The sequence below is a fragment of the Lagenorhynchus albirostris genome, chromosome X (assembly GCF_949774975.1).
Source record: "Lagenorhynchus albirostris chromosome X, mLagAlb1.1, whole genome shotgun sequence".
Lineage (NCBI taxonomy): Eukaryota > Metazoa > Chordata > Mammalia > Artiodactyla > Delphinidae > Lagenorhynchus > Lagenorhynchus albirostris.
In genome coordinates this window covers 2263013-2279748 of record NC_083116.1, presented here as the reverse complement: position 1 = coordinate 2279748, position 16736 = coordinate 2263013, and the positions used below count along the sequence as shown (strand labels likewise).

General features: G+C 53.5%; 1 protein-coding gene across 10 annotated transcripts in view; it reads left to right on the top strand.

Annotated features, from left to right (window-relative positions):
- The window catches only part of ZNF185 (zinc finger protein 185 with LIM domain), a 70389-nt gene that overhangs the window by 26732 nt on the left and 26921 nt on the right, over window positions 1–16736 (top strand). For 8 of the 10 annotated variants that reach the window (XR_009538626.1, XM_060138879.1, XM_060138882.1 and 5 more), the window contains 9 exons: window positions 348–452; window positions 1262–1351; window positions 3406–3501; window positions 4232–4321; window positions 9285–9482; window positions 11626–11736; window positions 12860–12940; window positions 14818–14889; window positions 15950–16052. Coding sequence is in view for 9 of the 10 variants with exons in the window: in XM_060138879.1 (XP_059994862.1) it covers window positions 348–452; window positions 1262–1351; window positions 3406–3501; window positions 4232–4321; window positions 9285–9482; window positions 11626–11736; window positions 12860–12940; window positions 14818–14889; window positions 15950–16052 (946 nt within the window). In the remaining variant the exon portion in view is untranslated. The remainder of the gene's footprint in view (window positions 1–347; window positions 453–1261; window positions 1352–3405; window positions 3502–4231; window positions 4322–9284; window positions 9483–11625; window positions 11737–12859; window positions 12941–14817; window positions 14890–15949; window positions 16053–16736) is intronic. The other 2 variants (XM_060138883.1, XM_060138884.1) reach the window with 2 other exon arrangements.

Sequence of the window (16736 nt, the reverse complement as noted above, 5' to 3'; positions counted from 1 at the left end):
AGACTGCTTGGGTTTAAATCTCAGCTTTTCCCCTTGTTACTTGTGGAACTCGGGGCAAGTCACTCCAGGCTCTCTGTGCCTCAGTTTGCTCATCTGGAAGGTGGGCATGGATAAGAACAGTGACCATGTTGTGGGGTTGATGCGGAGAGCTAATGCATTCAGAGTCATGAGAATGGGGTCTGACCCTCAGTCAACAGCAGCTGTTGGTAGATTTTGATAATTAGCCAATCCTGCAATGTCAGGCTTTGCGCTCTTTGGAGAAAGCTGGCATTTGGGGATGAGGTAACTGCCCCCACCTAAGTATGGTTGGCTGATGGGTAGTTAACGTATGTTTCTTTCCACCATAGGTCTTCCCCAGGCTCCAAGGACAACGAAGCCCCCAACCCCAGAGAGCCCAAGAGAGACTTGACTGGTGAAAGGGCCTTCAAGGGCCTTGGTGCAGACTCTGAAAGGTAACTCAGTGCAGGGACACGGAGCCCACGTGGCCCCCCCATCCAAGGTCAGTGGATGGAGCTGGGACCAGGACTGTCCCATTCTTCACTGTGTCCCCAGAGTCGGGGGCAGTGCAGGTCCTCAATGAATATCTGCTGAAGGAATGAACGAAGGAATGCATGAGGCCTGGAGAAGGGCAGGCCCCTGCCAAGATTCCTCAGGGAGCCAGCTGCAGAGGAGGACAAAACTCTAGGCCAGCAAGGCCGCCAAGCTGGAGGTTTCAGGAAGCCAGTGACCAAAGGATTCGTGGACCCCAGCAGAGCATCTAACAGGGCCTTCCAGGGTGGCCTGTAGGCGAAGGGAGACGCGGAGGGGGTGCAGGGATAGGAGGCAGAATGATAGCCAGCCACCCCACAGCCATCCCACCGACCTGTCCTTCAAGCCAGACCAGGGGAGCCTGGGCATGGTGACCAGTCGCTCACAGCTGGGCACTTCCTGAACAGGAAGTAATGGATAAGAGCCCACAGGCTTGTCTGCCGGCCACTGTCTTCTTAGTGCGCAGCCCTGGGCCCTGCGGAGCCCCAGCACTGGAATGAGGGAAGGGGACCCAGGATTGTTCAGGGAGCCTGTCTCAGCCCTGGGCTCTGTTTCTTGGCTCCACTTTTGCTCCCAGCCCATCAAGTTCGGAAAAAAGGCAGAAATATTGCTGATATCAGCTTGGCTTCAGTTGGAGCGGTGCAGAGTGGCCGCTGAAGGCGCCCACTCTCAGGACATATGAGTTACATCCAATGGAAACCCAATCAGCCAGCAAATGTTTCTCTTCCCGTAACAGATCAAGTGATGGCAACGTGGGATCCGGAGCCACGGGCTCCACACCTGAAGGCTTGGCTGGAGCAGACATCAGCTCTGGGAGAGGAGGGTGAGCTACCTGGGGGAGGCCCGTGGCCCCAAGTTGTTGATTCTCTCCTGTTCCTCGTCAAGTCGCCACAGCTGCTTGGGCTGCTGGGGGCGGGGCATTGGTCATTTCCCATAGTCCCGTCTACTGCTTCTCCCATCTCCGGCACTCCCGCCGCCAGCACCTCCTTTGTCCCCAGACTTTCCACTTCTGAGATTTACCTCTGCTTCAGTCTCGCTCCTTCTCCTACCCTCTTCCACTGGCTCTCAAGCTCCTCCCAAGTAGGCACGAGGGCGGGCCTGGGCGGGCAGGATGCACACGTGGGGAAGGAGGGAATGATGGATGAATCGCTGCCTTCCTGCTTCTTGGCTGAGCTGTGAGGGCAAGCTGGAAGGCGGTCCGTCATCCCTTCCAGAAGCCCCAGAGCCTCCTCCACCTTCCTCCTCTGTCCAGCTCTGCTCTCAAGTTCAGTGAGCGGAAAAGCAGTGGCCCCAGTGAGACAAAGTAGGAGGCAAGCGTGTCTAGCTGGGCTCTGACTTCTTGGACCTGGGTAGAGTCAGGGGCCATTTTCTCAGGTGATATGCGGAGTGGCAAGGTCCCACTTGTCCCCAAGTGGTTCCAAACCAAGCATGACTTATCCCTGGGGACAAAGGTTAGGTGTACAGATGTTGGCACAGATAGTTCAGCTGCAAGCCGTGCTAGAGCCCTTATGGTTCAGAACAGATGGCCAGGGAGGAATGGTGAAGCCGGTGTCTCCAGAGAGCCGCCAAGGCACGCTGCCAGCCGGCACCCCGCCCTACAGCAGTCTGGCCGAGGAGAGAATCTCCGCTTTCCCAAGAGTCTGGCCCTCTCAGCTGCCCCTGCTCGCCCAAGCCCACCGGGAGCCCCTTGCCCTGACTAACTTCACTAGTTTGCAACTGATGCCTGGACCCCCAAGGCCCTACTTCCAAATCGGTAGCACAAGCCAACACGGGAAGAGGATGACAGGCCCCAGCGTCTGCCCACCGTGCCTCAGCCAGTGCCGGGAAACGCCACGGGGCCGGGGCCTCGGTTCTCTGAGCTCCCGCTAGTGGGGAGGACTGTGGAAGAGCCCAACACCCGCGGCCTGCATCACGGTGCCGGCCAGCACGGTCCTGCAGGTTGACTCCATTCTCCGGTCCAACATGACTGGGCCAGAACATCCTTCTTGCCTCTACCCCCTCGCAAAAATGAAGTCTTTGCTTTCTGCATTGTTTCCTTAAAATGAAGCCAAAGCTCATATTAACTTGCAAAATTATCGTAATATCTTCTAGACGTTTATGACTTTTAACAGTCTTTTACATTGTCTCTTCTGTAGACAATGATTTTCAAGAGACTTGCTTTTATGGTCTTTGCAAAGAAAAGGTTGTTTGTCATGAAAAAGAACACCCACTCTCCTTTTCCATTCATTTTTATGAGTTTCCTTAATAATTGAACTCAGTGATTATGGTTGCAAGTGCAACTGGTGTAAGTGGGTGTGGAAACAAACACGAGGAACTCTTAGCACGCATGCTATTCAAGTGGAGGGTGCAGGCGCGCACAGGTAACTGCTCGGCATGCTGTGAGTCACAGAGAGACATGGAACTCAGCCTGTACCTGGGAGGGCTGCATAACACAGCACCCACCGAATCTGTATCAAGTTGACGGGCACAGACGGACTGCAAAGGGTTGCTGCTTCTACAAATGGCCACAGGGCCCAGTGATAATCTTCTCAGAAAATGTGTGAGGCAGACACAGTTGTCACCCCATTTCACTGATGATCCAACTGAGGCCCAGAGAGGTCACTTGATGTGCCCAAGGTCACATAGCCAGAAGCTTAATAAAGCTGTGATTTGAATCAGAGGAATGTGCCCCCCCAGGGAGTGTGCACTTCACCACGAGGCCACGCTGTCCTGGTGTCAGTCAGCTGTAGGATGTGAGTGAGTACCGTACTCCAGGCAACCACTTGAGGAACTCCTTAGTGCCCAGCATGTGTTGGGAACAGAAGCCACCCTCTCGGGGGGTGTAGACATAAAGACGCAAAGTCCTGAACCAAGACCGGGCTTGGCCTCCTTCCACAGGCTGTGCTCACCTGCTGTCTTTACCCCTCTGCTGGATGATCAGGAGGTGCCCAGTGCCAACTCGCAGCCTCATAAGCCTGGACCGGCAGCCACCAGGTAAGGGTGGGGCAACTGCTCAATGACCAATCCCATTGCCAGACGGCCTTAGGCTTCATCCTCACGTCCAGCACCCCAGGGTCCCCCTTGAACCTCTCAGCTCCATGGCATCTTCACATCAGGTGATCACTGCAGGACAGAGAAGGCTGGGAGGCGAACCCACCCACCAGGGGCAGTGGAGGAGTGGGTACAGGTGATAAGTCAGGGGACCCAGACAACTCAGCACCTACCCAGAGGGACCCAAGCTGAGGAGGCAGAGAAGAGGGCATTGAGAAGTGTAGCTTGGGAAGAGACCCTGCTAGGAGAAGTCGGTGGGAAGAATCCCACGGACAGCCAGCCGGCAGCAGAGGGCTCAGCCCCAGGGAGCATGTGGAGGTGGCTGGGGAGGTGCAAAGGTGCAATGGGAGGAGGTTGTGCATTCCCAGGCTGCAGGCTTCTGCCCTATTTCCTCTACCAATCCACCAGTGGGAAGTGGCCATTTTGCTGTGGGTGTGTGCAACATTTAGTAAGGAACGATCGTTCTAGATTCCCACAGAGCCCCGGGAGGTGTAGGTCATGCAAGGATGCTGGAACCCCAAACTAGGAGGACACTTCCCCAGGAATTCCAAGCTGGTCACGGCCAGATGTAGGTCCTCCTTTCCCGTGAGAATGCAGCTGGGAAGGGGAAGACCTGGGCTCCAAGTCTCCTTTGGTCTGAGGCTTCAGAAGGTCTGTGTGCTTCCTCCTTCAGCTCTGGTGCCACTCCTGCCTCTGCTGTCCTGGCTGGCAGGAAGAGCAACAGCCCGGCACACCTGGAGGACATGGAGACGGACCCAAAGGGGTAAGGCATCAGCTAACAGTGCTGAGCTCGTGCGGTGGAGAGAGGCGGCTCAAGTGTGCATTAGCCTTTGGCTGGGAAGGTGAGGCCAGTGAGGCCCGTGAGCTGGCCCAAGGCACGTGGCGAGGGCGGAAGCCCCAGCTGGAAACCTCTGGCCTCTGCCAGGAAGTCCTCCATAGTCAGGAAGTCAACCGCTCTTTCAGTCAGCAACTACTTGGAAGGCAGCTGCTCTGTGCTGGAGACGAGTACACAGACAAATCGGACAGGGCTAAGGGGGGGCAAAACCTGGTCCAGACTGGAACAGGGGAAGGGGGCCCCAGGACAGCCTCATGGGAGAGGTGACTTTTGAGCTGAATCTTGAAAGGTGAATAGGAGTTCTCCAAGCAAAGGGTACAGGATGTACAAAGGAGTCCAAATAACCTGGTGTTTACTGGGCACTGTAAGTAGCTAAGCGTGGAACATGAGGTTTCTCAAGGTAGGCGGGGGCTGAGTGGCCTTTTCTATCAGGTATCGTTAATCATCACCACAGCTGCTTCACTTCGGGGCACCTACTGCGTGCACGGCCCTGAACTCAGTGTCTCATACGGCCCTCCCCACAATCATGTGAGCTTTGTGCCTAACTATAATGAATAACAAAGGACTGGAAGTCAGGTCTCTGTGACTCCTGGGAAGAACAGTGCTTTGAAAGAAATAGCCGGGGTGCTAAGATAGAGAGTAATGGTGGTGAGGAGGGTACTACTTAGATGAGTGGAGGAACCAACAACTCTAGGAAGAGCAAGGAGTAAAGAGCTGCAGATAGGGAAACACAGACTTAAAACCCTGCTTCGGGAACACGCTTAGCAGTTCCAAAGCATAAAGTAGCCTACCTGGTGAGGGGGACCATAGATGGAACCGTGCCCTGGTAAAAGCCATGAGAGGGAGATTGGATCTTCTTTCAAGTTTTAAGCCAGAGAGGAACACAGTCTGATTTAGGTGTTTAAGAAGTGAGTGAATGTTTGCAATTTCACACCACATTACAGCTACGTTTTTACATTCGTCACCCCTACATAAACCGTGATGCTGGGGGTGGGGTGGGTAATGGATCTCTAAGGTATGAGGCCCTATTATGTGACTTTTTTGTTTCAAATTGCCCTGACAATTAACAGAGTGAAAACAAAAACTGACACCTATAGTGCGCTCTGCCAGGTGCTTTACTCTTGCCAGCAACCCTGTGAAATTGATAAGATGGGGAAACTGAGGCATAGAAATGTTAACTGACTTGTCAAGGGATTCCAAATGGCAGAGCTGAGTCGCAACTGAAGAGGTTCTAAGAAAAACCCCAGGAAAAACTTTGAAAAGCTAGTTTATGAACTCTGTTCTTTGGAGCCTATTCTCAAGACCCAGAACCAGTAACTGTCAGATGGTTAATGTGTACAGCATGCCATCTGCACAATCGCGTGTAACATTCCCCAAACCTGGGGAAGGATCTGGCTTCTTATTACGCAGTTTGACAGTGGAGGAAACGGTGGGCTCCTATGAAGAGCAAAGCTAGGAATAGAGCTCAGATCTGGCTAACTGTAGAGCCCAGGCTTAGAACTAATTTTCTCTGATTAAAAGTTCACAAAATCAAAACAAACTCTCTTGATCAGTGTTTCACAACTCTGGCTGCACTTGGTAATCACCTGAGAAGTGGTTTGTTTTTTTTTTAAGTATCCTGTGACCCACGCAGAGAGATTTAGATTCAATTGTTCGAGGGTAGTGGTTCTGAAACAGGGGCATCTCCCCCACCTCCAACCCCCCAAGAGTCACTTGGCAATGTCTGAAGACACTGTTGATTGCCACAACTGGCAAATAGTGGGTGGAGCCCAGGGATGCTGCCCAGCGTCCTACAGTGCAGAGGACAGCTCCCACCACAGTTATCGAGTCCAAAATGTCAATAATGGTGAGGCTGACAAACTCTGTCCTAGAGCTGTCACGATGTCGTGGGAGGCCAGGAGATTCTGAAATGGGAAGAAAAAAAGGTGGACAGAGTCCCCACCTGCTCTGCATGGAACTGCGCAGGCGGCACAGAACGTGTGCGCTTGCGCACGAGCGCCTGCGCGAACATGTACGCCTGCGCACGCGCGCCGGGACACAACGTTTGCGCCTGAACACGCGCGCCGGCACGCACGTGTGCGCCTGCGCATGCGCGCCAGCACGCAATGTGATTGCCCACGCGCGCCGGCACACACTGTACGCCTGTGCACGCGCACCGGCACAGAAGTGTGCGCCTGCGCACGCGCACCGGCACAGAAGTGTGCGCCTGCGCACGCGCGCCGTCACAGAACGTGTGCGTCTGTGCGTGCGTCCCCGACTTGCGCATGCCTGCACGCTTTTGGGTCTAGACCAGCGTGAGAGCGTCCTGTGTGCGCCTGCGCGTGCGTGCCCCGGGAGGGTGCGCGTTTGCGTTCAGCGAGTGTGCGCCTGCGCTCGCCGCCATTTCCTGCAGCCCCGAGCTTGGTCCGGTGTGCGTCGGGAAACGGGACCGTCCACACAGCGAAATGGCTACCGCGGGCGTGAGCGGCCTCGGCGGCGCTTCTCCCGCGGTCGTGCCCGTGCCTGCCGCTAGATGGCGCGCGAGGATCACAATTGGGCCGGGCCGCCCGTCTCGGGCACCCTAGGCTCTCCCTGCCCTTCCCCCGATGGCCTGGAGGACGTGGGTGGTTCCACCGGCCTTGGGGCTGAAGCAGACCCCCCGACCACGTGTGCACCCTCGCCGCAGTGCCGGCAGAGGCGGGAGAGAGAAAGGGAGCTGGGTGCCCGCAAGGAGCCAAGGGGGCTGTTTGGCGGGGTGCCCTGGTGTCGGTGGTCTCTGGGCGCTGGCTTTCAGAGCTGGCCGGGGCCAGGAGCTGTGGACACGCGGGGAGGGCGGCTCGACCCTCCAACCACGAGGGACCTCGGGCGGAGATGCTGCTCTGGGCGCTGGGGCTCCGTGGGGAAGGGGCTTGTTCCCAGGAGGTGGGGGAAGGAGGGGAATGGGGTGGGCAGGGACCTCCTGCAGAGCAGTGGAGCTGTCCCAAAGTTGAGGAAGTCTACCCTAGTCTAACTTGGTTTGCTTCATCACGGTACAGGTACAGGAAGAGGTGGTATAGTATAGTGAGCACGGACTCCTGTGCCTGGGCTCAAACCTAAGCTCTGTCAGTTACTTGCTATGTGGTTTTGGGTGTCGTGCTCAGCTATGTGGTTCAGTTTCCCTACTTGTAGAGTAGTGGCCGTAATGGATCCTACCACGCAGGGTTGTTGTGAGGGTTAAATGCGTTTGCATGTAGGACATTTCCTGGCACAAAGTACTACATAAATGTTGGATTCTCCTTTTATAAGAAGTTACAGCCAAATAAAGCAGTCCCAGAGGACTGTCTCTTTCCACCAGAACTATTTAAGGACACTCAGAAAGCTGGCCTCTGGTCCCCTTTACCAGCCGTATTGGCCTGACTTCATTTAATAAGCTAGATTAGCTCACCTTCTTCCCACTAAATTTGTGTTATTAGACTTTACATCTAAAGCATATGCTGTTTTCCTCTGTGTTGCAAGTCTGGGATTTTCAGGTTTCTATTCTCTCTGCTTCAGGAACAGGTGAACTTTAACCACATTTGTTCACCGCGGACAACTGTCAACCATTGGAGAAGTGTGATGGAGGTAGCACAAGAGTCGAAGGGGCTGTGTTCTTCCACGTAGAGAGTGTGATTGTGTCCAGAATTGTCAGTGGCTGTGTTAGGTTTCTGGATCTTTGGTCTGGTTACAGCCACAGGTATTACCTTCCCTATCTCTAATTGACTTCCAGGCAATTCGTTAGGGGCCTGGAAGACCTCTAGTTGCTACACTGCTCAGCAAGACTTCCTGTGACTGTTTTACTAAGATTTCCTTGTTATGGGTTAGGTGGGTTATACTGCCTAGAATTGTAGTGAGTCTGCTCTGAGGCCTAGGGTGAAGGAGCCTTATTCATCCACTTGTCCATGTGTCGCAGTGGACATCCAGATTGCTCTTTGCTGAGAATCTTGGCTTTATTCACAGACTTGGTGAGGATAACTTCTATTACCGTAATTCTGTAGGGGATATGGGTTGGTACAGGACTCCGATTAAGTCCATGGTAAAGCTAGCTCAGGGCTTCCAGAATTGGGAAGCAAACTCTTAAGGCCTTCTTGGTTTGCCTTTAGCTCCAGCCTGTATGTCCCAGGCAGGGTGGGGTGGGTGTGTCCGGGCACTCTGGGGTAAGGGGCTGGCACTATCTGAGGAGAGCGTACCCTCCGAAAGGTGTGAGCTCCACTCCCCTTGTTATTCCAGCTTGAAGGCAGCGAGCCTGCCTGCCTACTAGGGGATTCACTTCCATGAATAGAGCCCCAGGGCTGGAGGTGGCTGGTGGTGTGATCTTGTCCTAAGATGCTGTTAGGAGGGTTGAGTTCGGGATGGGCCAGGATCGAGGTGATGGTGAACTAGATACTCATCGTGTTCTCGATAATCTCACTGAGTCTTGGCCCCGGCCAGTGGGCATATGACATCTTGGGTGCTTGAGGCCGCCAGGCAGCAGCGCCGTCCCACGGGACGTGGAGAAGGCGGCAGCACTGAGAACAAGGCCCTCCAAAGCACCTCAGGGTGGGGATGGTGATGGCAGGGATGTGCAGGGGTAGCTGTGATGTGAGGCCAGGAAGGAAGGAAGAGCTCCCAAAGAGCCTGATGCCAAGGACAGCAGGGAAGGTGCTCCCCGCTTGCTGGACTGAGGGGGTGACAAATGCATCTGGGCTCAGGCTTCGTGTCATACACGTGGGGACAGCCGTTGTTGGTGGGAGGGGAGCAGCGGCGCTGGGGTCCCCCTGAGGAAGACACGAGCTCTCCCCGAGGTGGGGGCCGTGCCGGGCTCCTGTCTGCCCCACCTCCTGGGAGAGGAGCCTGCTATGGCCACGGGAGGGGATATCGATGTGTAGTCGGTAACCAAGGGCTTATTCTCCCTCAGTACCTCGGCTGATTTTGAGGAGGAGAATGTGGTCACCCAGGTGGGAGACGCCTGGCAGGGGAGGCCTGGAGCCCAGCAAGATGACCGGGGAGACCCAGCTGCACCCACCCATAAGCCAGCAGACCCCAGCAGCCCCGAGCAGCAGAGCAGCCCCAGGAATCCTGACCAGCACCTGGAAGTGGACAACCAGGCCAGCAGGTAAGGGCCACTCTGTGCTGGACTCCTAGCTGCCTGAACCTGACTTTTGTCAGGGCCCGTAGGCCAGAGCAAACCCTAACACGCTAGGCATGCCAGCTACCTTCTGCGGTGTGGTGGGCTAGGAGCCCATGGGAGGCTGACAGCACCAAATCTGTTACACCAAACCTGACAGAGAGAAGGCGCCCAGAGAACCATGGTATCTGGTAGCCACAAGGAGCGTGAAGACCTGGCTTGGCAGAAGGATACGGGGTGCTTTGCCGTTCGTGGGGCTGGAGGATTTCTAAGCTGTGCCTTGTATGGTACCATTTCAGTGTTCTCTTAGCTCTACAGAGATCTTTGCCCAAAGTGGTCATGAGTTTGGGAATAACCCAGAGACGATATACCAGTACTTCATATGAACCAGTTGTAGGTAGCGGCCATACACACACTGAACACGATGGCCAGGCCCCCAAGCACACCCTCAGGAAGCAGACAAATACCACAGCAGTAACACCACGGAAGGAACCGTTAGTATTTGCTGCGTGCTGAGAACGTGCAGGCCTCCTTCTCGTGCTTTATGTGTCCTCACACCAACCCTACGAGAGAGGTGTTGTTATTATATCTGTTCTATAGTTGGGAGGCTGAGGCGGAGGGACGTTGAATAGCTGGCCAGTAGTCACCCAGCCAGGCAGTGGCCTAACAGGGGTTAGAACCCGGCAGTCAGCCCAGAGCCTGTATTGCTAATCACTGTGCTATGTCCGCTGCCTCTCCATTTTTTTTTCTTTTTCTTTTTTTTTTTTTTTGCGGTACACGGGCCTCTCACTGTTGTGGCCTCTCCCGTTGCGGGGCACAGGCTCCGGACGCGCAGGCTCAGTGGCCATGGCTCACGGGCCCAGCCGCTCCGCGGCATGTGGGATCTTCCCGGATCGGGGCACGAACCCGTGTCCCCTGCATCGGCAGGCGGACTCTCAACCACTGCGCCACCAGGGAAGCCCATCCGCTGCCTCTCCGTTTTTGATAAGCCGGCTTCTCCTTGTGCTTCAGGCCTCCTTGCCCCCTCAGCTCTTCTGTCCTCTCGACTATCATGCTGTGTGTGGGTCAGAGGATGCCAGACACTTGCTATAGCTGTTCAGTCAGAAGTGGATGCTGTTTCCTTCCTCTTGTACTCAGTCGTCTTCTGACTGTCTGGTCCTGTACTTTATCCCCCGTCTGTCTCTCCACGTTCCCATTGGGCCTCCCCTCCCAGCCCGTCCACCTCCTTCAGTCTGCATGGTGCATTCCTGTGTCCTAGAGTGACATAGGACTAGGCACAGGGTGACTGGGCACATTGAGGCAGGGTACCTCAGCCAGCCTGGGGTGACAGGGCAGGTACTCTGGGAATGGCTTCCCCGAGGAGAAAGTAGTGTCACGTGCAAAGGTACAAGAGCGATCAGGTCCGCGTGACGTGGTCTGGGAAGATGAGGCTGGGAAGCTGGGCAGCTGCTGTCATGATTGTTCTCTACCCTCTCCACTCTTAAACGAGTTGAAGTCCTGGGCACTGGATTCCGAGCCAGGGGCTGTGTGCTACGCCGAGGGGTGGAGATTCAGAAAAACCATTATACCTGTCAGTCTCCTGCTTCTTCTTATGGTAGGTGACTTCCAGAATGAGGTCCATCCACATCTCTTCCTTGGTGACACCTAAATTCATTTGTCCCTCTCACTCAGCCTTGTGCTCTCCAGAAACTTCACTGGAGGTTGGGGGCAGGGAGCTCATTGCAGGAAGGGGCTGCCCCACCCACTGAGGAGGTGAGCGGGGCTGTGTCTGTCAAGCCCTTGCTAGCCCCATAGCTCTGCTGTAACCAAGTGAGTCATGGGCCAAGGCCCTTGGCTGCAGGGATCGTTCTGGGCACACACTGGAAGGCTGGGGTTTTGCCACCAACTTACAATGTAACCTGGGCCACATAGCCTGGGTTTTCTCATCTATAAAATGAGTACTTCTACCCATTGATCTCAGGAGCCTCAAGGAACAGCTGAGTGATTTTCAAGGGTTGTTTAAAAAGCGTCAGTGTTCTTTTAAACTCTTTGAAGTGGCAGTCTCGGCATTAGCCCCTGATAACCCTGCTGGACCCTGGAAGGCACCAGCTCTCAGTGTCGACACCCTTGCTGCTCCCTCCACTTCTTTCAGGGCGAGGAACCCCTCAAGCTGTATGGTCACTGTTACTGTCACTGCCACCTCTGAGCAGCCTCAGGTTTACGTGCCAGGCTCCCCAAGTGAATTGGAGTCTAACTCAACCAGGTAAGAAGGGACAATCTGGGAGATGTTCTGTGGGCTGTTTCCTCCCTGGAGCTAAAGGACTCGGCTTTTGTCCCACGTTACTTCCCTGATATTAGCTCTAGTACCTACTCCAATTCTCAGCAGCCCATTGGTCGAGGGGCCACAGAGCGTAGCCCAAGTTCCCCTAATATAAACTCCTGTGTGTGGGCCTGAACAGTCTCCCAATGAGAAGCTGAGGTAGCACTTCCTAGGGCTCTGCCATCCTTTGGACCTTGCTAATGTTTCTTGGGGAACATGCTTGTGAAGTCCAAAGAAATCCCTTTGAGGTCAGGGCCTATGTCTGTCTCTCTCACGTTATCTGTTGTGAGAAGAGGCGCATAACCACTGCCTCACCTGAGCTTCTGTCCTCACCTGCCATCTTAGAGTGCAGGAAGGGAGCCATTACAAGGAGGCTGAGTGAACTGTGTGTGTGTGTGTGTGTGTGTGTGTGTGTGTGTGTGTGTAGGAGAGATCAGAGGAGCGCCTACTGCCATCAAGCCAGCAGGCTGGAGTGCAGAGCATGAAAATGGAGCCAAATATGGTGTCATGGTGAGCCCATCGAGAGGTAGACCTTGTTCCCAAAGTTGCCAGGGGCTTGTCCAGGGTGAGGCAACTTCCTGAGCTCACCCTGGAGCTCCAAGAGTGGGAAGGGAGAGGTTGGACTGCTGCTGGAGATTTGACAGTGTAAGATGAGGCTTAGAGGTGATCTCGGTCCCAGGCAGAAGGGAAACAAAACGTGGTCAGAGAGGAGAATGGAAAGTCCACTGGACTGAGGTCTCAGGAGGGTAGCGTCCCACCACTGGCTGCAGGGAGCGTCTTGCTAGCGCTCTCACATCCACACACAGCAGGCTGTAGTCATGGGCTTTGAGTTCAGCCCGAGTCCACAGTGGGCTCAGCAGCCTAGCAGCTCCTGTTCCCTGCTTCTGCTGCCCGCTGGGGGCTACAGCACCAGCGCCTCTGCGCCCAGGCATTCCCATGAGCTCCTGCACTTCCTTCAAACAAAATGGGGGTCCTTCCTGTCCTGGGCCCCTGCTTTGGGTCAGGCCCAGTCCCCTGGAATCTTCCAGTATACCTCCTTCTGTTCTGCTGTGTTTTTTTTCTACAGCAAAGGGATTCTCTTTATGAAGGAGTACGTGAATGCTGGTGAGGTATCTTCCGGGAAGCCACTGTCCTCATTCTACAGCAGGTGAGAAGTCCCAGATCTTTCCATGTCACGGCCTTCTCCTGCCAGGCCCTGTGTTGTCCTCATTCCTGCATCCCCAGTACCTCATTAAGTACTTCACCCAGAGTACCTTCTGTGTAATCATTTATCGAATAGGTAGATGATTTAATTGCTCACGGACAAGATTTATGCGTTTCCCGACGTTCTACCTGACTCGGTGCCTTTGCACTCCCCTTTTGTCATTAACTCATCCTACACTCCACTTCCAGCAGCAGCCGTTTCTGCCTGTATTTGTTTCTCGGTAGACTACAGGCTTTCTTTTGTGAAATCCTGAGAGCATCACTCATGATAGAGCTGGTGAGGCCCCTAAGAACCATCTAGTTAATTCCATCCTGTTCCAGAACTCAGGGCTCCTCTCTTCAGCTCGCACGCTCCTTCCAGCATGCCAGGTTGCCTCATCTGAACACACATTGCTTGCTTCCGGATGCCACCTCAGCTGAAAACTAACCCACACTGAGACAGTGTACTCCTGGGATTTTTTTTTTATGACACGTCCATCACCCCACTGCTAGGGCGAGGATTTTAGTAACAGAGAGGTGCATCCTGGCCTTATTTCAGGATTGGGCCTCTGGGGACTCCAGACCAGCTTTCACTGCTGCTGCGGAATGATGATCATGGGCGTAGGGGTCAAATTCAAGTGCCTGCTCAGCCCCCATTTGTTGGGTCATTTTGGAGAAGATGCTCAACCTTTATGAGCCTCAGCTTCTTCACTTATAACTCCTTAGAGTGATTTTTCCTAGTAGCTTTATTGAGATATAATTAATATATCATAAAATTCACTCTTTAAAGTGTACAGTCCAGTGGTTTTTGGTATATTTACAATGTTGTGCAATCATCACCACCATCCAATTCCAGGACATTTTTATCACACAAAAAGGGAACCCCAGACCCATTAGCAGCGCCCCCAGCACCACAAGCCACAGCCCCTGGCCACCACTATTTTCTGTCTCTATAGCTTTTTTCAGGGAGGTGGTTTTTTGTTTTTGTTTGTTTCTTTGGGGTTTTTTTTTGACATGCCACGCAGCATGTGGGATCTTAGTTCCCTAGCCAAGGATCGAACCTGTGCCTCTATGAACTCTGTCCATCTCCTGGTTTTTCTTCTTCCAGTCCCACCAGTATTTTGTTTAATGGGGCACTTAGAGTTGTGTAGTCCAGCGTGTTTTCGCCTTTTGCTTTACCTTCCAGGAGGCTTAGAGGTAAGCTTAAATCTCAAAAGAAATGAGAAGCTGGGCTGAAATTCTGGCTCACCCCTTACTCCAAGCATGACCTTAGGCAAGTCACTTAACCTCAGAAGGTCATCACACAGCTCCTGTTAGCATGACAGCTTCACTAAGCCATATCCCAGAGCTTGTAGCTAGTTGCCCTTCCCTGGAAATAGTTTTTTTGATCATTATTTTTTCTTATAAAAAGTCATATTATTGAAAAATGAAGATGCGAAAAGGAAAAAAACAAATTAAAAATCACCCCTAATTCCACTGTGTAACCCAGCACAGTATTATGTTGGAATGTTTCCTTGTTTTTTTTGTTCCCGTTCTTAGTTGATTCCTGCAGTGAGTGGGCCCCTGGCGATTGTCACATTATAACCGAGGGCCGTATGTGGGGAGAAAAGCCATGGTCCTTTCCCACTGGTCCGTGAAACTGACAGTTCTCCAGAACCCTAGCCACCCCCTTCTCATCTCCTCACCACAGCAGGTCTTCTTTGCCCCCAGAGAATTATGCCTCGTTGGCACCAAGTTCATTTGGCATAACAGATGATGGCTGGTCATGCAGAGTCATGTGTTAATCAGAAAAGCATTCTCCACTCATGACTGCTCTCCTCTCTCCCATCACACTCCCTGCAGCGTCAGCAGCATTGAGGACTCACACAACATGGAGAAGAAACTCCCACATGACAGTACTCCATACTCTGAGAGGTAAGTCTGCTGTGTTACCAGGGAGCTCACAGGTCTCCAGAAGGAGAAGCAGGTGAGGGAGATTTACACGCTGAAAGTCCATTTGCTTTTGTCTGCCGCTTTGCTACTTCTGGTCCATTTCCAGATGGGATGTGTCACACCACAGCACAGGGCACTGCTTCCCTCATCGGGGTGTCACACTTGTGGCAATGAAAGCCTTTGAATCCAGCTAAGACCAAAGGGCAAAAACAGTGAGTTAGTGGCAGAGCTAGGGCTAAACCCCAGGGCCCTGAGTACTCCCAGGTAAGGGGTGTTTCCACTCTGCCATCTGACTAACTGTGGGCTGGGACTGGTGGTCGCAAAATAGGAGGGAGGAACAGGGCTGTGACGAGGGCAACACTGTCAAGAGCCCGAGCCCTGGACCAGCAGCAAGGCAGGCAGGGACTTTTGACAGGTTCTGTCTGAGGAGGAAAACCAGGGGGTGACTTGAGGAACAAAGGCAGGGATCCTGGAACTGGGGAGATACTCAATCTACAAGTCGGTGTCTAGGACTTCAGTATGAGGTCCCAGCAGGCTCTACAGCCACACTGATTTTGTGATAGTCCTTGGACCCATGCTGCCTCTGTGGTACTCCAGGTAGGACTCAGTGCTCCCAGGCATGAAGAGAAGGGCCATCAAGACAAGGGGCCAGGTGGAGCATACAGAGACGTGTCTCCTGTAGGAGAAGACGTATGTCTTCCTATTCTAGGGGGGAACAGCCCCCCAAGCAGATATGCTAGGCAGAGGGACAGAGGCAAGCAAGCTGCCTGGAATAAGCATCAGATCGTGGTGTCCAAACATACGATAGAGAGTAGCGTGAAGACACAGGACTGGTTTCTGGAAACAGTGTGACGGTCTACAGTGGGCTGCGGTCCAGTCTGGCCCAAGGCTATGTGGCCAGTTCACAGCACAGGAAAAGATGGCAGGCTGGGAATCCTGGCAGCAGCCTAAGCCTGGCTGCGTCAGACCACAGGACCTGGCTGCGTCACAGCAATAGTCTGCGTACCAGCCTGACCGCAGATTCTTGTTTTTCATTTCCCAGAACAAGTGGAGGGGTCTGTACTTACTGCAACCAGGAGATCGGAGACTGTCCAAAGATTACCTTGGAACATCTCGGCCTTTGCTGCCATGACTATTGCTTTAAGGTAAGGAAGACAGGTGGTGTTGCTGAGAACGTCATCCAGAGCTGGGGAGCCTTTATGGGTGCAGAGAGTGTGGAGAAGGCTTTATCTCTGTATGAATGTGCTCCATCTCAAAGGCTGTGCAGAACTGGGAGCTGAATGGGCTCCCAAGTCAAAAGGAGTACTATGTGCTTAATACTTTGAGGGAAACAAAAGCATTCTTCTGGGGAAAGACTATTCCCAGCAGACAGCCAACAAGTGCATAGGCCCTGGGGCAGCAGCATGGAGTAGTTTAGCTCGCGTGGCTGGAATGACATGAGTGAGGGGTGAGTGGTAGGAGATAAAGTCTAAAGGATGGCTAAGAACTGGATCATGCAGGCCTTTCAGGACACAGAGAGACTTTGGGTTTTATTCTGAACGCAGTTGGAACCTACTGGATGGTTTGGGTCGTGGAGAGACAGGGTCTGACTCATGCTTTTCAAAGGATCCCTCTGACTGCTAGGTGAAGGAGCGAATGTAGAGGGGCAGGAATGGGAAAAGGGAGATCAGTTAGGAAACTGCTGCAGTAGATCAAGCTAGAGAAAGCAGTCACTTGATTAAGGAGTTGGCAGGGGACATGTCAAGATGGTGCCTGGATCGGGGATACTGTTTGAAAATAGAGCTGGTAGGTTGTGGCTATGAGAAAATGAGAGGAGTCAAAGGAGATTG